This window comes from Crocuta crocuta, unplaced genomic scaffold (genome assembly GCF_008692635.1).
Source record: "Crocuta crocuta isolate KB4526 unplaced genomic scaffold, BGI_CrCroc_1.0 scaffold28, whole genome shotgun sequence".
Taxonomy (NCBI): Eukaryota; Metazoa; Chordata; class Mammalia; order Carnivora; family Hyaenidae; genus Crocuta; species Crocuta crocuta.
The window spans coordinates 4,259,412-4,285,664 of record NW_027533256.1 but is presented as its reverse complement, the minus strand read 5'-3'; the positions used below and the strand labels follow the sequence as shown (position 1 = coordinate 4,285,664).

Sequence of the window (26,253 nt, the reverse complement as noted above, 5' to 3'; positions counted from 1 at the left end):
CATGCCACTCATCCATGCACCAGCCTGTGACAGTGTCAACCAGTGAGCCTGGCAGAGCCGCCGCATCACTAAGTGGAAATCGGAATGTCAATCAAAGCAACTGTATGTCATATTTCTTGAAAAAACAATTTTTAAGGCATTAAAGAGATTAGATTAAGAGCCTGTTTATGTTTCTGTTTTATAAGAAGATATCAAATGGTTTAGAAATCAATACTAATTTAAAAGTAAAAACAGTTACAGTTTTTGTGTCCTATGAGTAAAGAAAAGGAAAGTGAAATAGAATATGGTATATTAGGAAAAAACGTGCCAAGGTTGAACTATGTTAAGAAGAGCAGCCTCAAAGAAGCAGTTTTATAATACACGTTGCCGGATAGTTAATTTTTTTTTTTTTAATGTGACATTGAAAAAGTGGATCTTTCAGGATACAAAGAGAGGTAGCGAAAATATCTTCAAAGTAAGTCAATAACACTTTTTTGTGACCTTCGAGATTAACATTTCATAAGAATTCTTTAGATAAATTGGAAAAGTGTTTATGAAGGGAAGAAAAATTGCGACTGCATAGAATAAGACTCTTGTCCCTACTTTAAGCCAAAATTGAGAATTTGCAATGTTATATGACTTAGACTGAATATCTCTTGCTCAAGTTCAACTAACCTTCATTTACAATATTAGACAAACACAATTAAAACCAACCCAAATAAACTCATGACATTTTATTGTTGATGTTGGTGTTATCTCCTTGTATAAAAATGACCATTAATAAAGAACCATATTAAAAATAATGGTACATATATCCAAATGCCAAAGGAATGCTTTTATGCCTGAGGATTTCAATAATTGAAGTTTTGCTGCTTGCAAACAGTAATTAATGGAAACCTTTTCTTTTTAATCTAAATATTCATGGCCTTTTAAAAATGCCCATATGTTAGACTTCTTGTTCTACAACAGGAAAGGTAGATTAATAAGGGATAAAATAAACAAATATGCTTAAAGCATAAAATAATTTATTTCTGATATGAAGCCTTGTGGAAAAATGATTTTACTGATGCTATCCCCCTCAATTTCATCACAATTTGCTAATATTGTCCAATATATACCCAAAATCTAGATTAAGCTGTCTTAAAATAAAATATTTCTGATTACAAAAATTAATGGAGGTTTGGCATAAGGTAGTTTGGAAAGTAGAAATGTGGGTTGAGCATCCAAAACATTATGTTGGGTTTTTCTTTTCTTTCTTTTTAAGCTACAGCTCTTACCTCTTTATAGCATTCACCAGGGCAATTCATTTTATAAACATATCTCATTATGCATTTTTAAATAAAGTTTATATTGTATCTTCATAGCTAAAGTTATATCAACTAGGGGTGCCTGGGTAGCTCAGTCGGTTAAGCGTCCAACTTCGGCTCATATCATGATCTTGTGGTTTGTGAGTTTGAGCCCCGTGTAGGGCTCTGTGCTGATAGCTCAGAGCCTGAAGCCTGCTTCAGCTTCTGTGTCTACCCCTTTCTCTGCCCCTCCCATGCTCACTCTCTCTCTCTCTCTCTCTCAATTAAAAATAAATTAAAAATAAAATAAAATTATATCAACTAAAACTTTATAGCAACAATTCCCATTGGTAGTGAACTATTCTAATTTACCTGCCTATAAAATATTGCCCCTCACTCTTTCTATAGATTCTCTTCATTTTCATTATGCTTAATCTGACTCAGCTTCAGTGATGAAGGCAAGTTCCGAGGAATATTTTTGGAAAAGGTGCTTGGTTCACATGCTTTCTGACAAGTAACCTATCAGTGAATGTCGTTCTATTTAAACACTATGAATTAATGGTATGTTTCTTGATCCAGAATTAGTTTTTATATCTATTCTCCAAGAGAACTTTGTACCTATTATTGGTCTTGATTAATTCAGATGACAGGCATAACAGACATATACGATCATAACAGATACAAACTTTATTAAAGTAAAGTAAAAACCCACTATGAGCCACATATAAAAAGAAAACCCTAAAATACAGAAATAAATTTCTTTAATGGTGAAAAAATAGACCACTCAAATGTGAATGAAATTAAATAAGCCTGTCAATATTAATATAATAGAATTAAGGTGTTAAGTAAATTAATGGTGACAGCTTAGAATGATAAAATTATATTCAAAATTAACTGTGTCACAAAGGTTTTATTTGAAATGAACAGCAGACTGATGTTTAGCTCTGCCATAAAATCATTTTTTAAATACAGAAGAGAGAAATTATCACAAACATCCTGAATTGGTAAAAATAAAGACATAAAAGATATAAGTAGCAAGAGTAAATAAATTGAAACGTTTTGAAATTTGCAACTTTGAGTTAATACGTTGCCTTTTCAATAAAACATTTAGAAAAAAGTCATTACTGATTTGTCCATGGTGAAAATCCTTACCCATTCCAGAACTGCCATATTCAGCTGTGTAGATGTATAAATATAGCCTCTATGCTTGTAGATTACAATCTCAGATTACAGTGATGTAAACTTTTAAGACAGAATTTTAAACAATACTCTCTTATACTTTTAATCTCTGCCAAATATCCTTGTGTCAAGTAGGAAATCAGGTGCACAGAACTATCCTACTTAAAAAAAAAAAAAATTTACATGTAAGAGGGCACCTGGGGGGCTCAGTGGGTTGAGTGTTCAACATCAACTCAGGTCATGATCTTACAGTTCATGAGTTTAAGCCCCACATGGGGCTCTGTGCTGACAGGTCAGAGCCTGGAGCCTGCTTGGGATTCTGTGTCTCCCTCTATCTCTGCCCCTCCTCTACTTGTGATCTCTTTCTCTCTCTGTCTCTCTCTCTCTCTGTCTGTGTCTCAAAAATATATAAAATAAACGTTAAAAAATTTACATGTAGCTTACAAAAATGTCATGGTGTGGAGTACTTTTATTATTGAAAAGAAAAAAGAAAAGCTTTTCATCTAATTTAACTAAAATATTACAAAAATGAGTTCAATACTTTAAAAAGTAAATTGAAGAAAGGTGAAAACAAATCACTTGCATAAACAGTTTGAACAAAGCAGGGGTTAGAAGCTGACCACCCCACCCGCAGTTGAATATCCCCATATAACTCTTGGGTCGCCAAAAACATAACTACTAATAGCATACTACTGAACTGAAGCGTTCTCAATAACATAAGCAGTCAGTGAACAGTTATTTTGTATATTATACGTATTATATCCTACTATAAAGTAACCTAGAGAAAAGAAAATGTTACTAAGAAAATCATAAATGAAAGAATATACATTTACAGTGCTCTACGGTGTGTAATGAAAAATAAATCCATGGGTAAGTGGACACATGCAATTTAAACCCATGTTGTTCAAGTGTAAATAAATATTGGTAAAATTCATTGAAATTCTAAGAATATATTTAATGGCCTGTGTACATACACATACACACACACACGCACAGACACACACAAGTTAACTTCAACTGTATGATAAAATTATTAAATGCACAACACTATACTGAGTTAAAGAAACGAGGAATGATGAAGGTAAGCCTGGATAAAGTTGACCATATAACTACCCTACCACAAAGGATCCCAGTGATGTCCTGGTTAATTCATTTAAAACACAAAGCAGCCTTAATACAGCTATTACACAAATTGCTCTGATATTTGCAGAATAAATGGAGCCTTTTTAAGGTATTCTGTGAAATAAAAGTAAAACTGATATCTAATGTAATAGAACTTTAATAAAAAAATTAAGCCAGGCCAGTTTCACTAATGAATATTAAATTAAAATCTTAAGTACATTATCACCAGTTACAATTAAAGAATAGGATTAAGTTTACTGTATGCATGAAGAATATTTCTATACAGGCAAATACACCATATGAATAGCTTAATGAGAATAAAATATCCCATTAAATGCACTGATAGAAAGGTCTATGCACAAATTCTAACCCATGCCAAGTAAAATAATATATTGAAAAATCTGTGGACCAACTCTCTATAATGTGATAAAAAATAGATAATTAATTAACACCTTTAAGAAGCCTTACCTTATTTAATATTGATTTGAACTGTTGGATCAACACAATAGTATGTGAAAACCAAATAAGAAAATGTAATGGTAGAAGTCTATAAAACAAAAGATGCTTTCTTTTCTTATCACAAAATTATGAGCCTACAAAAGGCAACCCTAAATCTAACAGAAATGTTTAGTTCATAAGGCATCCAGATAGAAGATAAAAATACAAGAATCAGTACATTTCCTATAAAAAACACATAAAAACTACCCTTTACGAGAGTTAAGTAATAGAAGACAGAGAGTGAAAATCACCAAGAGACATGGTGGACAACATAAAGAAATCTACAATGTATCAAGGGAATGTTACAGAAACACCTGATTAATGCATAGAAATAGCACATATACAAGGGGGGGAAATGAAATATTATAAAGATTAATATTTCTAGCCAAAATTGGAAGACTCCATGCAAAAATATTAACAGTGCTTAACCCTGGAGCCAAGTGCCTTTTTTAAAAATTTAAATTCTATAAATAAAATGAGCTTGTATTTCTATAAGAATATAAACAATTATAAAACTTAACAAAATGTGTTTAATAATTTAAAAATCTCAAAGTATATTTGGAGAAAGAATACTGAAGAAACAATAATTGAAATACAGAAAATACTAAACCCATGCAAAAGTAGAGGTAATTAAAGAAATGAGGAATGGCATACAAGAGGAAATATTATTTAAAATACCTAAAGAAAACGTTCATAAGCACACACACACGCGCGCGCGCACACACACGCACGCACCGTATACGTGATAAGAAGCATACATGAAAGAAAGTATTCTTCAATGATGACTTTGCCACTTTGTCACTTTTTTAAAAGTGTTTAAGAGAGACTGAGAAAGTGTGAGCAGGGGAGGGGCAGAGAGAGGAAGAGAGGGAGAATCCCAAATGGGCTCCATGCAGTCAGTGCACAGAGCCTGATGCAGGGCTTGAACGCATGAAACTGTGAGATCATGACCTGAACGAACCTCAAGAGTCAGACGCTTAATTAACTGAGCCACCCAGATGTCCCTATCACTTTTTTGAAATGTGAAATGATCATGTGTTCTGGCTTGTCCAGGGCAGTTCATGTTCAATCCATAAAACAGATTCTGATATATCATATCCACTTCACAGATAAGAAAATTCAGTAGAGCAAAGTTAAATAATTTCCTCTCCTTAAAGCTAGTAAGTGATGGAGTGATGTAACTCTTGTTTTCTTTCTTTATTTTTTATTTATTTTTTTTTATGCTAGCTTAATGAATGATACTGCCCAAATCAGAAATTTGGCACTCCCTTTGAATATCCTCTCTCCCTCTTTCCTCCCTCTTATTTTTCCTCTTCCTTCATTAGCAAATATATCTTGTGATTCCCCTCTTTCAAACCTATCTGGTATTTTCTCTTCACATTCCTCCTCCAATACTTCTTTAGGTCATGGCCTTGGCCTCCTTTTCTTAGTCGGAAGACTTTCCCTAATTCATGCCCTTTTTCAGTGGCATTGCTCCTCTGTCATAGTTTTGGTAAAGAAGCTCATTTGCCCCCAAGAGCGTCAGCTAATTTTCCAGGCAATGGATATGGAGAACAGACAAAGCTAGACATTCGCAGATTTGCGGACCTCCAAGAGTTAGAACCGAAGTATGATAAGCTTGCGGTGAGTGGGCTTGGAGAAAAAAAGATGAGACTATGCCTACCTGAACATAATGAAGTCTCACCTGTTTTCCTTCTACTCCCCATCTACATTTGCTGCCTAGATTTTATAGGTGGTCTCAGCCTTATAGCTTGACCACTGTGAATACCAGTACACCGGGCCACAGAGGGATTTGGAAAAGCCAGAGCAAAGTTCCACTGGCTCCTCTCCCATGGTATGTCCACAGCCAACTGGCCACGTCCTACACAGACTGCATATACTGGAAAACTGAAATCCCCTATCTTCCTCCTCTCATAAAATGAGAGTTTCTTGTAATGTCTTTGTATGGATGCTTTTGCTCCATAGGTCCTCCAGATTGATGCCAGAGAGGGTAGAAGAGGCATAGGACCCGGGTAGGAACATCTCCTTCCACTTGTACTCTCCCCTGCCACTCACATGCTCTTTCTGAACCAACAAGAAAAGCAAACACAATAATCCTCCATAAACAGCTCAAGAACATTCACAAGACCCCAGCTACCATTTGTGGCTGAAAGTCCAAATTTCGCTTTCATCTGGTTGTTCAAAAGTTAGAGTTTTTTCCCCTTCCTAGTCCAAACACTTAGCGGAAGAAAAGATGGCTAAATTCCATCAGCTACTGCAGACTTTGCCACAAGGTGGCACCACTAAGCAAAGTGGTAACCCTTCAAAAGGATCCTGATCATCAAGACTTGGAAGTTTTCTCTGCAGAAATCCCAACCTAGTGAGAGATGAAGAGCTCGGTTAGGCTCTCTGCTTCCCAGGATTATAGGATTTTTTAACTCCCATTCAAAAACCCTAAGTAGAGAAGGCAGGAGAGAATGTTTCACCTATAGTATATGATATTACCAAATCAGCTTAGTCTCCAAGCCACAAATTAGAGTCTGGGCCACTCCTCTTTTCTTCCACCTTCTCCTTGTGAGCTCACCTTTGGAGAACGTGGTATCAATTCCCACTGTGACTCTTCATCAGAACACTCTTTTCTTCCGAGAAGAGTACTCTTCACTTTGAATTTGGAGGAGCATGATTTCGATTCTTCATCTCTTCTCTCCTAAAGCACCCTGAGCTCCCTATTACACTAACTGTTCATTCTGTTCCAGAACTTTACATTCCCAGGGATCTGCTGGAGGGATAGCCTAGCACGAATGCACACAGACACACACACCATTCACCCTCATCCTGCCAGACTCTAAGTGCATGACTGTCTCATATTTGCAAAAACTAAGAGGGTCTATTTACATAAAAGAATGTTTGCGGCAAGCCCACTTATAAAGCCTGCCCACACAGAGAATCAACTGGCAGCTTTTATAAATCAAAACATAATACATGCATAAAATTAAAATGTTACTCCCTGGCTTAATACTCCTTCTCGGTTTTCTATAGCTTTCAAAAAATTAACCTGTGAAGTAAAAACAGAGGTTCACTTTATGTAGGGTGTTTATTAATCAAAGTCACAGACATTAAATAATAATGAGGGGCAAGCTTACACATATTAAACTGGCACACAGAAGTTTAATTTGGGGTCAAGAGCCATTAAAACATTAGCATCCTTCGGCCAAGCAATTTCACTTCTGGGTTTCAATTCCAATGAAGCCATACAAGAGAAGTCCTTCATCTATACACAGGTTTTACTGAAGCACCTAGCGCAGGCCTGACAGAGTGAGTCAACGTGTATGGAAGACTGAACGGGAGAGAGAGAATCAGAAAAGAGACAATGAGAGTGGGAGAGAGAGAACAATTAGGTCCTAACGTGCAATCATAGAACACTTTGTAAATATGTGCAGCAGTCGGTAACTTGAAAGAGACAAGCGTGGAGACCCATGCAGCATCTGGAAAGGTACCCATATGTGATGGTGGCATTGGGGCACAGGAAAAGACAAAGTGAGCATGCTTTACACAGAAGACCCTGGGATTCTCTGAGTCTACAGGCACGGACTGGAAAGCACTCTATGAGATGAACAGCAAGATGTCTTGGCATAGTGAGGCTGACCTACTGGCATGGCAGGAGTGAGAGTAAGGTACTTGTTTGAATTCAACCAACATTGTGATAAGAGAGTTTTCGATAAAGGAAAACCCAGAGTTATCAGGAATCTGGGAAGCGAAGAAGGAGGCTTATGGCAGCAGTGCAGACCAGACCAAAGCTGGGTGCCCATTGGAACTACCAGAGGTGCTTTGAGAATACAGATGCTAACCCCTCAGGTACAGAGATGCGAACTGTTCTCTTCTGTATCTGGCCTGAGGATCTGAATGTCTAATCTCCCTGGGAGACTCTATTATGCAACTAAGGTTGAAGCACACAGATATAGGACTTGCTACTTGAAGCCAGGTCTGCAGTCAGGAACATGGCAGGCTTGTTAGAAGTGCAATTTCTCAGCTCCGCCCTTGCCCTACTGAACCAGGATTTGAATTTTTTTTTAATGTTTTATTTATTTCTGGGGGAGAGAGAGAGAGAGAGAGAGAGAGCGTGAGCAGGGGAGGGTCAGAGAGAGAGGGAGTCACAGACTGAAACAGGCTCCAGGCTCTGAACTGGCAGTCAGCACAGAGCCCGACGCGGGGCTCGAACCCACGAACCGCGAGATCATGACCTAAGGAAAGTTGGACGCTCAACCGACTAAGCCACCCAGGCGCCCCCCAGGATTTGAATTTTTAAGACACTCACCAGGTGAATACCTGGACTTGCCCTTCTGGAAACACAGGCATGAACGAGTAATAGGTTTGCTTTGTACCACCTTACCTGTAACAGTCACATTCTTAATTCAGCATTTCATCTTGTGTACTTCAAAACACAGAACAGCTATGGTTTCTTCCAGAAATCTTCAGCATTTTCTGAAATGGCTCTGCTTTTCTTTGATAGAAATGTAATAATGAGGGTAGCTCGAGGGGTGTTGGGTGGGGGGACGGGGTAGATGGGCATTGAAGAAGGCACTTGTTTGGATGAGCACTGGGTGTTGTATGTAAGTAATGAATCACTAAATTCTACTCTTGAAACCATTTGTGCACTATATGTTAACTTGGACTTAAATAAAATTAAAAAATAAATACAATAATAAAAAAACGTAGTAAAATAATGGTATTTACTGACACCGGTGAAAATACAACAGATCACTCAGCTTCTTCACCCAATTTCAAAAACTGGAAGTGACCTTGGGAATTATCTCCAATCAAGTGATTTCACAATGAAGAAATTAACATTCAGTGTATGAACTATACTCAAGAAAAGAAAAAGAAATTAAGGTTCACAGAGGCCAAGATACTATCAAATATCACACACAGCCAGGAAAGAGCAAAGCCTAGACTTACAACTAGATTTGACTCTGACAAATCAGAACTGTCCTTTTGAAAATTTAGTCTTCCATTGTAAAATCTGCTTAATGGCTTGTCATGTTTATACATAATAGCGTTCTTAGTTTGAAGATAATTTTGAATAAAATTGAAAAAATAATATTTTTAAAAGCCTCAGATGAGTTATCTTGAACGAACCCAATTCCCAGGGAGGTGTGGTTATTAGCAACTTAGTAGTTGTTTAACAAGTGCTGTATACATTTCTTTCTCTGAATGTTACAGAGAACTTTTCCCCCTAACTTGAAGGTTCTGCTCCTTGGAAGAAATACTAATTGTCCAGCCTAAACCTATAAATCTCAGGTGTGGTATATAAAATCTCCCTGATAGAACAGAAACCTGATGAGACGTTTGGCTTATAAAACTGTTCTGGATGGGATAGGCATAGGATTATTCAGCAGAATAAATGAACTAGTAAGGTAATTAGTAGAGATTAACACAGGTTTCCAGAAGTTTCACAAACACATTCTCAAGTGGGTGCAGAAATTTTTACTTAGACACAATTACTGAGCTGCATATGGATGGGGGGATATAATATAGTCGCAGGTTTATAAAAAGACCCCAGGGATGGAGAAAATGGCTCCTTGTGTGTGCGAGGCAGCATGGGAGTTTAGTTTCTTACTGTTGAAAGTGTGGACAGTGAGGCAGCAGTATGGGAATCATCTGGGACATGGTTAGAAACACAGACTATTGGGGCGCCTGGGTGGCTCAGTCGATTGTCTGACTCTTGTTTTTGGCTCAGGTCACAATCTCACAGTCATGGTTGTGGAGCCTGCTTAAGATTCTCTCTCTCTCTCTCTCTCTCTCTCTCTCTCTCTTTCTTTCTCTCTCTCTCTCTCTCTCTCTCTCATTTTGGAAGGAAGGGAGGAGGGAGGGAGAAAAATACAGAGGGAGGGAGGGAGGAAGGAAGGGAGAAAAATACAGAACATCAGGACTCACCTCAGACCTGCTGTACATGAACCTTTAGCTGGACAGAACCCCCACAGGATTCATCCACTCAAAATTTGAGAAACACTAGTCTTATTCACTATTTCCCCAACACGTTTCAATAATGGAATCATCCAAATGCACAATTCTTGGGAGCCATCTTAAGATGCGAATCAGAAGCTTTAGAGGGGGAGCCTGAGAATTTATATTTTTAATCTTCTCCTTCAGTGATTATTACAGTGATATAAAAGTTTGACAAGACTGAAAGATCAAAAGTTTGACAGGCAAACAAAATTGAGATTGGTGCTCACTCCTGCCACCTACTGGCTACACATCCTCAAAGAAGCTACCTTCCATCTCCGTGCCTCCTTCATAACATCAAATGGTAATAACATTCCTTTACAGATGTAAAATGAGACAATGTAGGTAATCAAGAAGCAGTGTATTAAGTGTTAAAACTTTCGCCTTGCACTTAGTAGGTGTGAAATAATAGATGGATGTTATTAGCATTTTCATTATCTCTCATTTAACACCCTAATTCTGTCCTCTGAAAAAGGCAGGTGGTAAGTATTGCCTTGAGTTCTTTTCATTTATAAAATGGATCTTTACTGAGGAGGTGGCATGTTCCAGAAGCAAAAATGAACTCACAGTCTAGTGGGAAAGTCAGGTAGGTGAACAGGAATATTATAATAGAAACAGAAATTTTGTTCACAAATGAATCACTTCATACATACAGATAATGTTTTGGTTAGCTTGCAGAGGAAAGAGATCAAAGCTACTATTTAATATCATTAAAACAATCATTATTTCTTTCACATATGCTAACCCAGGCAGAAAGGAAAGAGCTTTCCAGAGCACTGAAAATAAAACCTTGTTGCCGAGAGTAAGGCTTCAGTGTGACTTCAACTGTAGCTGTAAATTAGCCCAGAAGCACACCCCAAACTGTGGCAAAATTATGACCTTATTTAAAGTAGATGCTTTATCAGCTCATCCTTTTTCCAATTCTTTCCAACCTAGTGTTATTCACTCTCCATTGTTCTATTATTAGCATCGATTTTGTAACTGGTGGAGTATTTTTTTTTTTTTTCTGGAGGTGGAGCCACATACTAACATACACTTCCCTCCCTTCTGAGGCTCAATGCTGAGAGTTCCTAATTGAATTTCTGCCCTTCAGGAGCACAGGGTCATTGGGATGAATGTGCTTTTAGTGGACTCCAGAGAGGCAGGCTCAGGGCATTATTTTGGTCTCCCCACACTGCCATCTCAGAGCACCCCTCTGCCCCTAAGCCTGGGGTCTGTTTGTTTAATGAAGTCTTCTGTTGAAATAGTAACTCCTTTTCCTGATGTGAGCTATAACTGCATTTATGAAGTGTTCAAATGAAAAAGTAGCCTTTGAGGAACTAGAGAGCCACCGTGTTTCAGGAATTCTTACAACCTTTCTTTTTCTGGTTTCGGCTGTATGTGCAGATCACTGTAAATGCCAAAATGCCACCTGATGCATTAGAAGGCAGTCTCTACATGGTTACCTTACTTTGACCTCCTGTCAAAGTAGCTGGGAAAATGAAGGACATTTTACTTGAATATGCCAACAAGTATCTTAGCTCCCTTACGTTCATTCTCCTTCAATAATTCCACAATGCTTGATGGTCAAGGCATCCGTAAATGGGTTAGGTTTAATTTGTTAGGAAAATTTGAGTGCCAGAAAATCATTACTTACACTTAATATGTTAACAAATTAATTTCAGATTATAGTTATTAAAAGGTATTTAAGAAAAGGTGTATATATATATAAAATTATAAATTAGTTTTGTGTAAATAAAATGAATCTTGATTTCATAATTTAATCTATATGACACAGGTTTGAAAAACCATACTCTTGGGGAATCAAGGGCTCGGCAGGTTAAGCCTCCAACTCTTGATTTTGGCTCAGGTCATGATTTCACGGTCATGAGATTGAGCCCCACATCAGGCTCCTTGTCAGGCTCCATGCTGGTCATGGAACCTGCTTAAGATTCTCTCTCCCTGTGCCCCACCCCCACTCGCCCTCACGCTCTCGCAAAATAAAAATAATAAAACATAAATAAAACCCATACTCTTGTCTGTTCTTTCCACTCACCATAAAATTTCAGAGTTTGAGGGAATGAAATTAAAATGTCATTATGTCTCGATATGTTTTTGATAACCATCTGGACACAGAGAGGAAATAAATCAGAAAAGAAGTGCCCAACTGCAGAAAAAATTTATGACATAAACTGATTATTTTTAATTGCACCGAAAATACGTTTGAAATTTCCTCCCTGGGGCTTGAAGGGAATATTCTCCAATAGCAGCTCAACTCTCTATGCCTCTGTTGGCAAGCAAGAGCAGGTTTCCAACTGAGGAAGTTCTTTATCCTTCCAAGTACAAATTCATGTTACTTCCTTTCAGAAGCTGTTCCTGGCTTTAGGACTGACCACTGGTATTTGGAGTCTCCTATGCAGCTATGATCTAAATACATACAGATCATATACACTGGATGATACACATCACAGAACTTTTCATGCTGAATTGAAATAGAAAATGTCCATCTCAACCCTTCTCTTAGTTTTTCTGAGGACATTCATCCCTATATTCCTACCATCCCTATATTCCTTCCATTGGACCCTGAACGCTAAATGTACTTAATAAACATTGGTAGAATAATAGAAATAATGTATCAAGCTGCCACTTAGTTTTTAGTGTACGTAGGACTTAGCATGCATTCTTATACCTCCCACATAACATATAGATCTATAAACACAGTCTATATCACCACGTATGACATCTATCTCTGAACAAGAGATTCCTCAAATCATGCTTAATGCTTTCATTTATCTCCTGTTTCCTCTTTTATTTTGTATCATTACTTTTGCATTTTTTAAAGCTTGAAAAGGGGAGTTTGCATCTATATATACTTGATGAAGATATTCCTTCTAAGTTACCAGCCTGGTAAGGACTTTCCTACTATCCCAAAGTGTGAGCACTGATGCCCAGTGACTGTCAGTGTTTGCCCATCATGGAAACCTGTCACACTAGATTGTGGAGATTTCTCGGTGCTCCAACTGACAGCAAGTTCTGTAAAGGAAAGGATGCTTTTTTCTCATTTACCATTGGACCTCAGTGCCCTGCTCAATGGCAGATACTTAGTAAATATTCCACGTATGTATGTGTCTATGTGCATATGCGTGTGCATAGCACTGATTCAGCTTCAAGAAGACTAATTTTCCTGATATTCATAAAAGCATGAGAATAGCTGTGATCATAAAAAAATAAGAATTAGAGAGACACACTCCAACATATCCATCAGAAATGCTGTCTTCAGCTTCTTTCTGTAGAATCAGGAGGGCCTGGCCCTTCTGTCTCATGTTTTAGTTTTCACAAATAACGGAGAGACATAAGGGTAACTGAAGACTACACTAACTGGATCTGTATTTCCACAGATCTGGGGTTCAACGGAGGAAACCTGGGCTCTGGGAGCCCCTGCTCTGCCTCACATCCAGACTTGGTGACTCAGGGAATGCTCAAGTGATTCAGAGAAAGTGGGGATGATAACACAGAGGTGGTACAATCTTGTGAAAATTGTATTACGAAAAATACATGCAGTTTGCCTGCTTTTCCATGAATTTGAGTTTCATCTAATTAGGGCAACCAACTGCGTGTCCCACTGAGCTTAAGGTATCCCTGGTTTATGCTTATTTTACAGAAAAAATTATTAAAACTGCTAATTACATCTCAAATATTTTTGGTTTAGATGACAACCTATATGGTCATTCAAATTACAATATGTTGGAAAATTTAAATATATATAACTATATCTATTTACACATATCTATATACGTATACATACATATATATCTATATACACATACATATCTATATACATACACATACATTCATACATGTGTACCCATATAGATAATACATATAGACGTAGATACAGTATAGATACAGATATAGATAGACAATGTGATCTGGTCCTTAAATATTCTATGTTTTTTTCAAAGATGCTCAGACCAAAGTGAACTGAAAAGACATACCACCCTCAGGAAGATGGAAATGCTGCCCAATGTTCTACAAAAGGCTAGAGTAGGAGTCCTTTCCTCAGTAGACGGCAGGAGGGTGGTGCATATGCTCTCCTTGCCCCAGGAGCTGAAGCAGAACAGCACAGCCATCTTCATCCTGTTTTTTTACTGGAATGTTTGCCTGAGAAGCCTGCGTGGCAGGGCCTGTGTTACCATGTCTAATGCTGTTCACGTCTGTACACACTGTCTCTAGCTAAAAGGATATTTATGGATATGTTCTCAATATTAAAAATAAATTTGGTGAAAGAATCCATAAGACACTTAAATTATGGCAAATGTGATCACATTATTCTGGCTGAGTGTGAGAGATGCCAAATCACTCCAACCCAACGGGTCTGTGACCCCCACATGCAAGAAGCTTGTACCTGGGGGAGAGGCACATCCAGGGGTTGCTGTTGGAGGGTCCACAGTCAGAATGGCCTGTACAGGTAGAGGAGAGGGGAGTTTTCTGCATATTCCTATCTACAGAAGAGGGAGAATGTGCCTAACAAATGGTAGCCTCTTATTCTTGCTTTTCCTCTAAGTTTACTGCTTGAATAATTATAATGGTCCTTGATTCTGAAACATGGTCTAGCCCACAATCAATTATTACTGTGTTTTTCAAAAATTTATCTGAGTCACTTGACTCTCCTTAGTGGTTCTAAGCTAAACTTCATGTGGTCAGGAGCCTCTGAGTACCCATCCAGAAATCCCGGCACAAGTCAAATGATCTGCAAACAAAGCCGTGCAGACAAACACACACACATACACACACACACACACACACACACACACACACACACACACACACCTTATTATATTATACCCCACTGACTCCATTAAATTCACTATTTGTTTATACCAGACAAGTACATTTTACTTATAACAATCCTCCTAGCAATCCTGTAAAGTAGTCATATTCTTGTTTCCACTTAACAGATAAGAAGACCGAGTCACAGAAAATATATGTAATTTGTCCATCTGCTAGTTAGCAGTAGAGCACTGAATCTAACCCACCAGTCCAAATGGGAATAGTTAACACAATAGCGGCAAGTTACAATGATGATGTAGGAAAGTCAAGTCTTAAAGCTATATTATACAAGAAGAAAATCTTGGAAAATCAAGAACTGGCTGCAGAATTGGGATAAATAACAGAAGTTGCTGATTTGTCAGAGTATCAGAACTAGCAGTGAGAGAAGCCTGAGTCCTTTGAACACACAAGGAATTCCCTGGTATGCCTTTCTCTCCTTTTAAAACCTAGGTTTCTTAATTAAATACATAGATGAAGGGTGCCTAGGTGGTTCAGTAGGTGGAGCAACTGATTCTTGATTTCAGATCAGGTCATGATTCCGGGGTGGTGTGATGGAGCATTATGTAGGACTCGTTGCTGAGCACTGGGGCCTGCTTAATATTCTCTCCCTCTACCCCTCTCCCCTGCTCATTCAATCTTCCCCTCCCCCAACACTCTCTCTCAAAAATTAATTGATTAATTAACACACACACACACACACACACACACACACACACACACTCAATTTCTCTCACAGGATTCTAGAAAACATGTTTTGGTTTGGTTTCAATGTAAGTAGAAGGGAAGAAAAGGAAAGAACCGAGACAGGTATATACAGAGTGCCTAATGTCTATCTGGAGTTTTCTAGATGTTGCTGCTTTCAATTCTTGTATCAATCTTTGGGGCAAGTATTTGTCTGTCTGTCTGTCTTTTAAATAAAGGACTGAAGGTTCTGATTAAATGACTTGCAAAAAAAAAAATCTCATACACCCAGCATAAAGCTGAGCAGACTTTTTAACTCCATCTTTTTGAATGCTCACACTTGCCTCATGTACCTCTGACGTCATATAAGGAAGTTATTTAAAATACACATTATGACAATTCTTTGATATAACAGGAAACCCGAATCAGAACGACCACCTTAAGAAACACCATTTCATGCTTCAACTAAAGCTGACAATCAATTTAGAGAACATCAAAATAAGGGACGAATCTTTGGGCATTAGCTAAAAACATATTTTTTTTTATGCTCTATCACATGTGCTTCTCTTATGATCTTTAAACGGCTCCTGAAGAACACCAGCTTGGGTCTACTGCATATAGTTCAAACTAAGTAAACTAATGCCTGAGTGTCACAAAGTTGCAAAATTACTATCACTGTGTTGTTTTTGTTTTTGGAACTAGTGAGACTATTTCCACAAGCTCCATTCACAGAGAAGGGACAAATGGTTATAATTTGGGTCATTTCTTCTTGTCAGGTGCAAGCAGTACACAGTTCATTATTAACAGGCTATTGCAAATTACTCTAATTATGTCTGGACTGTGGCAAACACTTTCACAAAGATTTATCTGATGAACTTGAAAGTTCTTCTGAGGCTCGTCACCCTGTTAGGCACTTCCATTCCGCAAGGGCTCTGCCACTAGGCCTGGAGTTAGAGGTATTTCAGCCTCCATCATCTCCTGTCAATGGGGCTCAGGGATGTGTGCCAAACTCCATTTCCATTCTGCCTTGCGTCAACCACAGGGAATCATTAGCTGCTGCTCTCTGAGCACTTACTGGAGAACCATTTGATAAAGCGGACCCTCACTGGGTGGGAGAGCTAATGGACCTCCAAAGTGACGGAGCAAAGCACTGACAGGGATGGTCCTATAATTTTATATAGTACATCATCAGAAAATGGTTACATTGTGCCCAGTCAATTCTCTTCAAAAGGGAAGCTTTGATTTCAAAACCTCCTCAGGCAGAACGACACAAAGGAACAGCAATTCCTTGAGGGTTCCCCCTCCTTTTAATTGCTTTCCCTGTTCCCCAAGTCCTGCAAGCATTTCACCTAGATCATTTCCCAGGCCATCAGCCCTCTAAGAGAAGTAGTGCCTTGGGCGACTGTTGCCTTGCACTGCTTCTCTCTTTTTCCAGCAGTTCCATATTTCAAGCGATTCAAACATCTTCAAGTGAATTGCTTGACAAATTTCCAAAATGATCGCTACAGATCAAATTCAGCTCAAATGCTATCCTTTCCAAAGTTTTGAAAATCCATTTTTACAGCAAGGCTGGTGAAACACCTAATGAGCTTCAATTCAGAGGAGGCATATCCTTTTAACTTGAATTTGGCCTCAAAACATGTTTGGCTCAGCCAAATGTCTACCAATCTTTTCAGTTACAGCGGCTACCTCTTTGACTCTAGTGAAACAGATTACACATAGTACCATTTCCCAAGTTCTGAAAATTTCTAGAAAGGACATAAGAGTAAATATATTAGAGGATACCCTGCTTTTATTCAGAATTTGATTCAAGGAGTTTCTAGTGACTTGCATTCCTTGGCACCCAGATTTATTTCCGTACAATCTGTTTTTCTGTCCTTTAATCCATTTTTTTATGTTTCAGAACACATGAATTCAGCGTGGAAAAGAATTAGTGTAAAGAGTGTAAATGAATTATTAATAAAAGAAAGAACAGACACATTCAAATAGACTTGGTAGTATTTAATCTGGAAGGGCTTAATTGAAAGTTCTCTTATCAGCCTAATAATAGTGAATTATAATGACCTTGATTTTTACAGAGACGGGGACACTATCTATCTTTCTTAATGGTCAGAGGAGAAGCAAGGGTCAAGTCTCTTAACCAGTTATTACATAAATGAAATACATGTGCAACAGGCAGCTCTTAGAAAATTCATAAGGTTTGAAGAAGAAAATAGTTTTAAAGCCTATTAGTCTTTTTCCTAAGGTTCATTTTTAGAACTGGATTGCTATTATATGTTCAACTTTACAATATCCCAATTTTCATATAAAACATGATATAATGAGCACATTCATGCCCTTAAAACATTATAAAAATTCCAGTTAGGTTGAATTCATCCAATATAGATATATTGTAATTTATATAGAATTATACATTCAGGCTTTTTCTTTCCTATTACAAATAAATTTGTGGTAAACATCCTTACAAATAAATCTACCTATACATCTCTGTACACTAAACTTTTAGAAACAATATAAATATTTTGAAACATACTGAAACATTACATACAGAAGATATTTAACAAACTGTACTCCCTCAGGTAGTGAAGAAGAATGTGCTCTTCCTCTACACTCACCAAAGTATTTGCTTTTTTAAAAAAACCTTTTAATGTTTATTTATTTTTGAGAGAGAATGAGAGAGTGCATGTGCACGCGCGCGCACACGCACACACACACACACACACACGTAGGGGAGGGGCAGAGACGGAGACAAAGAATCTGAGGAAGGCTTCAGGCTCTGAGTTGTCAGCACAGAGCCTGATGCAGGACTCGAACACACGCACCGTGAGATCAGGACCTGAGCCAAAGTCGGATGCTTAAACAACTGAGCCACCCCAGGCGCCCCAAAACTATTTGCTTTTAAAAATCATTAAATATATGGTAGGTGAAAAAAATTAATTGGCATTTCTTTGTGATGCTGAGTATTTTTCATGTTTATTCATTATTTTGTATTACTTTTTAAAGGAAGAGTAAGTTCCCCTTGTCGCCCATCTTCCTACTGAGACTTAATTTTAGTATTACACTGGGTGATCTATGTAGTTTCATCAGCATATTAATTCCTTGGCATATTTATTGTAAAGTTTACAGATAGCTTATCTGTTTTTTAATTTTATTTCTGATTTATGGCATTCAGACCAAAAAACAATGCTGTGTCTAGGCTGTTTATTTTTTCCTTCCTTGCTTTTTGCTCAAAATGTCCTTTCAATTGCTGACATAAATATGTAATTTTATTTACTGTTTTCCTCAAGACTTTATTTATTGACATTAACTCTTGAATTCACTAAAAACAACTTTTGATATAAAGAAGGAAGTAAAAATCCAAATTTGATTTGTTTTACCTGATAGCCAACCAAATTTATTGACCAATTGGCCTCTCAATTTTCCTCTGATTTATGGATCTCTCTTTACTCTAAACTGAGTTCCATCACAATATACCAGGTCCTGCTTTCACTAGTCAGTCAGCCAATGATCTATGGCTTCATAAGATACTTTAAATTCAACATCAAGTTTGCCTACTTATTTAAAAAAAATAATGTTTATTTTTAATACACACACACACACACACACACACACACACACACACACACAGCATTAGCAGGGGAGGGTCAAAGAGAGGGAGACACAGAATCTGAAGGAGGCTCCAGGCTCTGAGCTGTCAGCACAGAGCCTGAGGTGGGGCTCGAACCCACAAACTACGAGACCATGACCTGAGTCGAAGTTGGATGCTGACTGAGCCACCCACATGCCCCTATTTTTCTTTAAAATCCCGTCTTTCAAGTTATTTTTAGAATTTTGGTGTTGCTCTTAAATTTTCATTAGCTTGCTCTGTAATTTCTAAATACTAAAAATGGCTTTATGAAAGACCTGAAAATACATTAAAGAGTGAGAAAATAACAAAGAGAAAAATATGAAACCCCCCTCATCTCAACTTTCACGCCATGAACATTTTTGAGCATATACTTGCAGGATCTCTTCCAGAGATGATCTAGGTAGTTTTACTTCTGTTCTTCTTTGCCAAGTACACAGAAAAGTGTTACAGCACTATCAATCTTTTTTAACATGGAAAAAAATTGATTCCCCCCATAGAATCGCAATCACAGGATTTATCATATGATTACAAAATACTGAAAAAATATATCTTGATGTCTCTCCCATTTGAATGTCACAAGGAAGGTATTTATTTAATGAGATAGATTCACATACACCCCCTATATATTGTGGCTCTAATATACTAAATTGTGTTTAACTTGAAACATAGTCCGGTTAGTAATGTATCACAAAGATAACCCCAGTAGCGTGTCAGTCACATGAAAGTGCTTCCCTTGTTTTCCTTACTTCTTGACGATGAACTACTTCATCTACTTCAAGTGCATTACAAAGTACAGCACGACTTAATTCCTAAGTTCATTTCTGTATGTATTTATTCAACAATATCTTGTTGATAGGAGGTGCTCAATAAACATTTGTCGAATGCAGAAGAAGGATGAATGAAACATACTACTTAAATAGAGTGCTGTACAAAATAGCACATTATTAATAACTACATGGGAATTCTTAGAAGTGGCTGATGCAGGAACAAATGTAAGCTTTTTATTCACAGCAAAGCCCAGGAGATGAATAGCAGGCACACGCGATGTATGATTTATTCATACACTCTAGTAAGAGATTTATAGGCATCTATTAACCTACTCGAGTTCCAATTCTGTCGTAGGCTGGTCTTTTGTCATGATTAGCTATGTTGTGACTCTATGTTAAATAACAGGTTGTCTGTGCTGAAATATGCAAGAAATATGAAGACAGAGGGTCAAAATTATTATACATGTACATTGTTCCAGCTGAATCATAGATTTATCTCTGCTTGTGTATGCAAAAGAATTAGACATGCATATATGCACAAAAGCAAAGGATTTCTTTTCTAGACATGAAATCTGATGTCATAGAGTGGATTTGTCTCCCAAGTAATTAATATGTTGAAGTCCTAACCTCCAGTAACTCAGAATGTGAGTCTTTGGAGAGATGGTCTCCATAGAGGTACATAAGTTAAAATAGGGCCATTAGAGTGGATCTTAATCCAATATGACTGCTATCCTTATAAGAAGAGGAAATTTGGACACAGACCTGTACAGAGGGAAGAAAATGAGAAGACACAAGGGGCAGACGGTCATCTCTAGGTCAGGGAGAGAGACCTGAAAGGGTGCCTTTCCATCAAGGCTCTCTGAAAGAAACAACTGTGCCAGCACCTAGATTTCAGATTTCTAGCTTCCAGATCTGTCAGAAAATACATTTCTCTTGTTTAAAACACTCAATCAGTGGCCTTTTTTTCTAGCAGCCCTAGCAAACTGATACACCATGAACTAATACAGACTATAGTGAGGCCGTATGTTGAAAAGACTAAGAATTATCTTGTTATTTTCAACATTCTAAGTTTTGGAAAAGATAATCACATCCACCTGCACACTGTGTCAAGCCTGATCTGATCCTCTCTTTGGGTAAAACACCATCTGGAAAGTCACTGCTTTAGGTGAGACTTCTGATTAATCCCTCCATCAATGGATTAGGAACCCAACTGATTTCATTTCCCACTTCCACATGATGATCCCTTTAACATATAGTTGAGTATCTATGAGAGCTTGGATACAATGCATGCTCTGAATGGATATACCACTCTGCATCTCCCTTGGGGTCTTAAAGTCACTTGTGTGATTTCCACCTCTGCTTACACTGACCTAATAAATATAACAAAAGAAGAAGGATGTGGGAAGGAACATACCCATCCCCCATCATCCCCAACTCAATTTCACAGAGGACAGAAATAGAGTGCAAATTTTTAAATGGGGTACATGTAATGGCACCCTCCAAGTCACAAGGAAGCCATGCTGTCAAGGGCGAGGAAAGGTCACAGTTCTGTTTATCCTGACAGAATACCTGGTTACTCTCACAGAGATCTGCCACTGAAACTTATCAGCTCTTCCAAACCTGTGTTGCCCACCATGACAACTCATCTTCACGGACTTAGAGCCAGGCAGGATTTGCCCACACATTCTAAGTTCCTAACTACAAGACTCATTTCTCCATGCCATCTTAAAACAACATAGAATAAAGTTTTATAATAGCAATATACAGAGAAAAAAGTCCTAATTTCCCATGCTTCATGATTCAGAATAATTAATTTAATAACTGTGTCATATGAGAAGAGTAAATAAAGAGAAGGAAAGGGGTGTGGATATATATGATCACTGAAGCATAAACAATTGCAATGAAAAACAAATTACTAGGGTAGTGCTAGAAATGAAAGCTCAGTGGAAAATATTTTTTGGATGCTAATTTGATTCTTCTACAGAACCTTAAAGCTGCAGTGTCTACAAGTGCACTACTTATCTCCACTTGTTTTTATTTTTAGCATTTATATAACCTTAAGGTTCTCAAAACCAATTAAACACTTCCTGATCTCTACTAGGAATTTGCCCTAAGTAGCTCTCTACCTAGACTATAACAGGACTATGATTTCATTTACAACATCTTGTTGGAGAATGTTTCATCATGAGAAGTGTTTAAAACAACAATGAAATAAATAAACGAGGGCAGAATCAAGATGTGATGGTTTTCTCTGGACACTGTTACCGTCTGGGGCTTGGTTGACTCAGTCAACACTGAGACCCTAGATCTTAGATGAGCAGTTTGCTCTGTTGGGCTACAGTCGATAGTTTTGCAGGAAGGCGTTATTTCTAAGAACAAGCCAAGGTACTTAAACCCTGCACCAAAACTGCAGGCTTCTAGAGTGCATCATTATTTGTATTAAATTAGTAGACATAAAAATAAACCTTCCTTTGCTACAGCACAACTCAAATCTTGTCTATTTGAATCCAGATTCACCTTCCTCAAATACTAAAGCTACCAGCCTTGTCCCTTCCCATATGAAGCCTCCTAATTCTGCCATTGAATGACATGTACAGTTGCAGAGGTCTGCCCTCTCTGAAGGCATGTCCCCAGTGTGTGCTGCCAGTGGCTTACCGACAGTGTTTATGGGATCCCGTCAGGGTTTCGATCACAAAGCACTCTCCATCATTGAGACAGTATGCGAGGTCCTTGTCTCGGCAGGGTTTGAAGTGCTCAGAGCGCTCAGTGGAATATGTCGTTGTATCTGTTGAGGGAAATACACAAAAAATCAGCGTCAGCAGTGCATTCTGGGACTGAAGCAATGCAACTGGATAGGACCACTTTATGACTGAATGTTGTGCATCCCCCCGAATCCACATATTGAAACCTAATCACAATAAGACGGTATCAGGAGGTGGGCCTGTAGGAGATGACTGATTCATGAATGGGATTATTATTCATATAAAAGAAGCCCCAGAAAGCTCTGTCACCCACTCCAGTCATGTGAATACACAGCAAAAAGGCAGGGCTCTATGAACCATGAGAGTCCCCACCAGATACTGAATCTGCAGGCACCTTGATCTTGGACTTCCCAGCCTCCAAAACACCGGCCTTAAGAAAAGTCTCGTATTCAGTTATCTTTATTTCTCCAGTAGATTTTAACAATTGGAATCATTGTAGAAGCTCCATCGGAGGACACATTAACAGTAAAAGCTGAATGATTCAACAAACATCTCAAATCTACCTTCATTAATTTCAGTTGTATGGAAACAAGTGGTATGGAAGCATCTCCTTCCCTTTGTTGTTGCCAAATGCCATGAAACATCTGATCCGTGCATATTGTGACTGTTCTGTGGAAACCAATGTCAGTTTCTCTGAGTTGTTTGTTTGTTTGTTTTTAGTTACAGGTCTAATTGGATAATTGCTGAACCAATTATTCTTTCACATTCTCCTTTCCTTATGTGATTAAAATGCAAATGTTCCAAATTCTTAAACAGAATCTCAAATGTGAAAAATGTTTCTGGTAAATGTCTAACAGGACCAAATTATTGTCATTTTGTAAGCATTGTTTTAAACACTTGCTTTTAAAATCATAATTCCTTATAGTTTTAAGCGAAGCTGTTATGTCTACATCCTCTTCCCAAATATGAAACTAGCCATAAGTATGTAGTACGTACTGGACCCAGACTCTGTTATCACATGTAGAGACTTTCTAATTTCAGAGTTCTAGGCAACTAACATATTAGCACTAATTCTACCAATTCAAGAAAAAATATATTTAAACAGTCAAAGATGAAGAAATGATTCTGCATTTAAGCTCTCTTAATTTCCTTTTCATAGATCTAGATTAGTAATAATGGTCAATGGATCGGGTTATGGTACCGATTTAGTTACTTGAAGTCACTATGAGCCTCTTTCTGTTATCACCCAAACTGAGGAGAAAGTGATTGTCCTCAAAGGAAATCCACTCGTGTCCTTCACACATCTGAAAACCCTCAGTGGGTCTCATTCCCATAAGATTAACTCCAAATTCCTCAATGAAGGACCTAAGCCCTGTGGAATTTTGCCCTCTAGTATCATCTTCCTGTACTTTAAGACACACAACTTAATTTACAATTATGTTTCTATTTCCCCAAACACCAGGAGCTGTCACACTGCCCCTTCCTCCTGGACCATCTTTTTCTTTGCTGGAAGACATCCAAAATCCTTCAGAGCTTATATTATTCTCCCATTTTGTTTCCCTAGTACCTTTTATCACTCACATCACTGCATTCAACATTCAACACTGCTAGTAGCTGTATGTTCACACATTTGTCTGTTCCTTTAGTCTGTGAGTTTCTTAAGGTCAGAGGTTGAGCCTTGAATCACAATCACAATCACAGTCCAAATGTCTTCAACAAATCTGATCATTCTAACACTACTAACAGTTTAAATGCCACCAGTAAAAGGTATGACCATTAAAGGCATTACAATGATATAAAAGTTAATGCACATCTTACAACAGTTAGATATAATTTCACATCAGTGTTACCATTTTAGTATGCCTACTTCAATATTGAGGGATATTGGAAAAACAAACATTGCCCTCAGACTCACATAAATCCTTACTCATATACTGCTCATATGCTGTAAGTACTGAAAATCCCACTTCTAATATCCTCTTTTTTTGGTGTACAACAGGAATTGATTTTTCCACTTCAAAGTATCTGTTAATTCCTTGGCACAAAATAAAGGCTCTGCAAAACAGACACATTTTCCCTTTTCCAGGAGATCTCATCTACAGGGAAGATCTGTTATTCAAGACAGTATGTGATAAATAGTTACACAGAATCAATCTCTCTTTCTATGGGAAATATTTAAAATTCAAGAGCTCTAAACAAAATATTCAATATGGAACACCACACAGCTGATTGCTACTCTGCCTGCTGAAGTATATTAACTCATAATCAGCTAGCTAAGTTTTCCTTTAATTTCTTATTATCCATTTATTGATATTCACTGATCATTCCTCTAAGAACAGCTTTTCATTAACATAACCTACAGCATAAAAAGTGAGGTCCTTATTTTATAATCAGTGGTTTTAACAAGCTACAGACTCCAAGAGCAATACAATGGCAAAGCAATTACAATCAATTAGTTTCCATCTGACAATTGCTGTCTCCAGTGGTTACCTCCCCATTCTACCAACTGCCATCCCCATCACGTTATCATCTATCAGCACATTATAGAGGATCAGAGGCCCAAGTAAACACCTCTGCAAAGTCCAAAGTGGGAGAGTACAGAGATGTCAGACTTAATATGTACTCAAGTCTTCTATTTCCATAGCTTAGAGAATCCAAAAATAAATAAAACTATACATGCTTATACCTATGCAATGACTTGACTGAATTCAATACAACTCCACTGTTAAATATTTTTAATATCTTAATAAAACAGAATGCTAGGCTTGATCCTTCTATCAGTAAACTGCAATCATCAATAAATTTGAAACCTTAGAATTCACATGCCACCATACAGTATCCATAGATCACTACTCACCTAAAATCACAAAGTAAATATAACTCACCATGAGGTAAAAATTCCAAAATATGTCAATGGAAAGATAAGGCACCATTCCAAATATGTCAATGGAAAGATAAAAACATTTCTTAATGGAATCACTAGGCTGCTACACTAACTCTAAGACCACCTACATACTTTTGTTAAGTAGTAAATAAAGTAAGTAAATGGTATCTAATCACTATTAGGCTTTCTATCACTCATAACCCAAATAAAGCCCAACAAAGAGACAATAATAATTTTGGATGAACTCTCCAATATTTATATATCTGCCTATAAGTGCATGTATGTATATATTCAGTTAATTGGTTTACATATAAAATATATCATAAGCATTTAAAATAGATCATGAATGGAGGCACCTGGGTGACTTAGTCAGTTAAGGGTCTGACTTAGTCTCAGGTCATGATCTCACCATTTGAGAGTTTGAGCCCTGTGTTGGGCTCTATGCTGACAGCTCAGAGCCTAGAGCCTGCTTCAGATTCTGTGTTTCCCTCTCTCTCTCTGTCCCTCCCCTACTCGTGCTCTGTCTCTGTCTCTCTCAAAAATAAGCATTAAAAAAATTAAAAAACTGAACACAAATGGAAACAAAATAAATATAAAATATGAGTGTTCTACTTTATTTTTCTTCTTGCCCTAAGGTGGTACGGTGTGCTTTAATATATCCAGGTGAGTATTTTGTTCTGAGGAGGAAACATGGGGCATTTAGGAGAATCACATAATAGATATGATCTAACTACAA

The 26,253-nt window shown here is 37.6% G+C and overlaps 1 protein-coding gene across 1 annotated transcript in view; it reads right to left on the bottom strand.

The window, feature by feature from the left end:
- NRG3 (neuregulin 3) overlaps nucleotides 1-26,253 on the bottom strand; it is a gene marked incomplete at its 5' end in the record, with an annotated part of 1,038,127 nt that overhangs the window by 558,666 nt on the left and 453,208 nt on the right. The window contains one exon of the mRNA XM_077746451.1: nucleotides 22,587-22,716. Within this exon, the coding sequence (XP_077602577.1) occupies nucleotides 22,587-22,716 (130 nt within the window). The remainder of the gene's footprint in view (nucleotides 1-22,586; nucleotides 22,717-26,253) is intronic.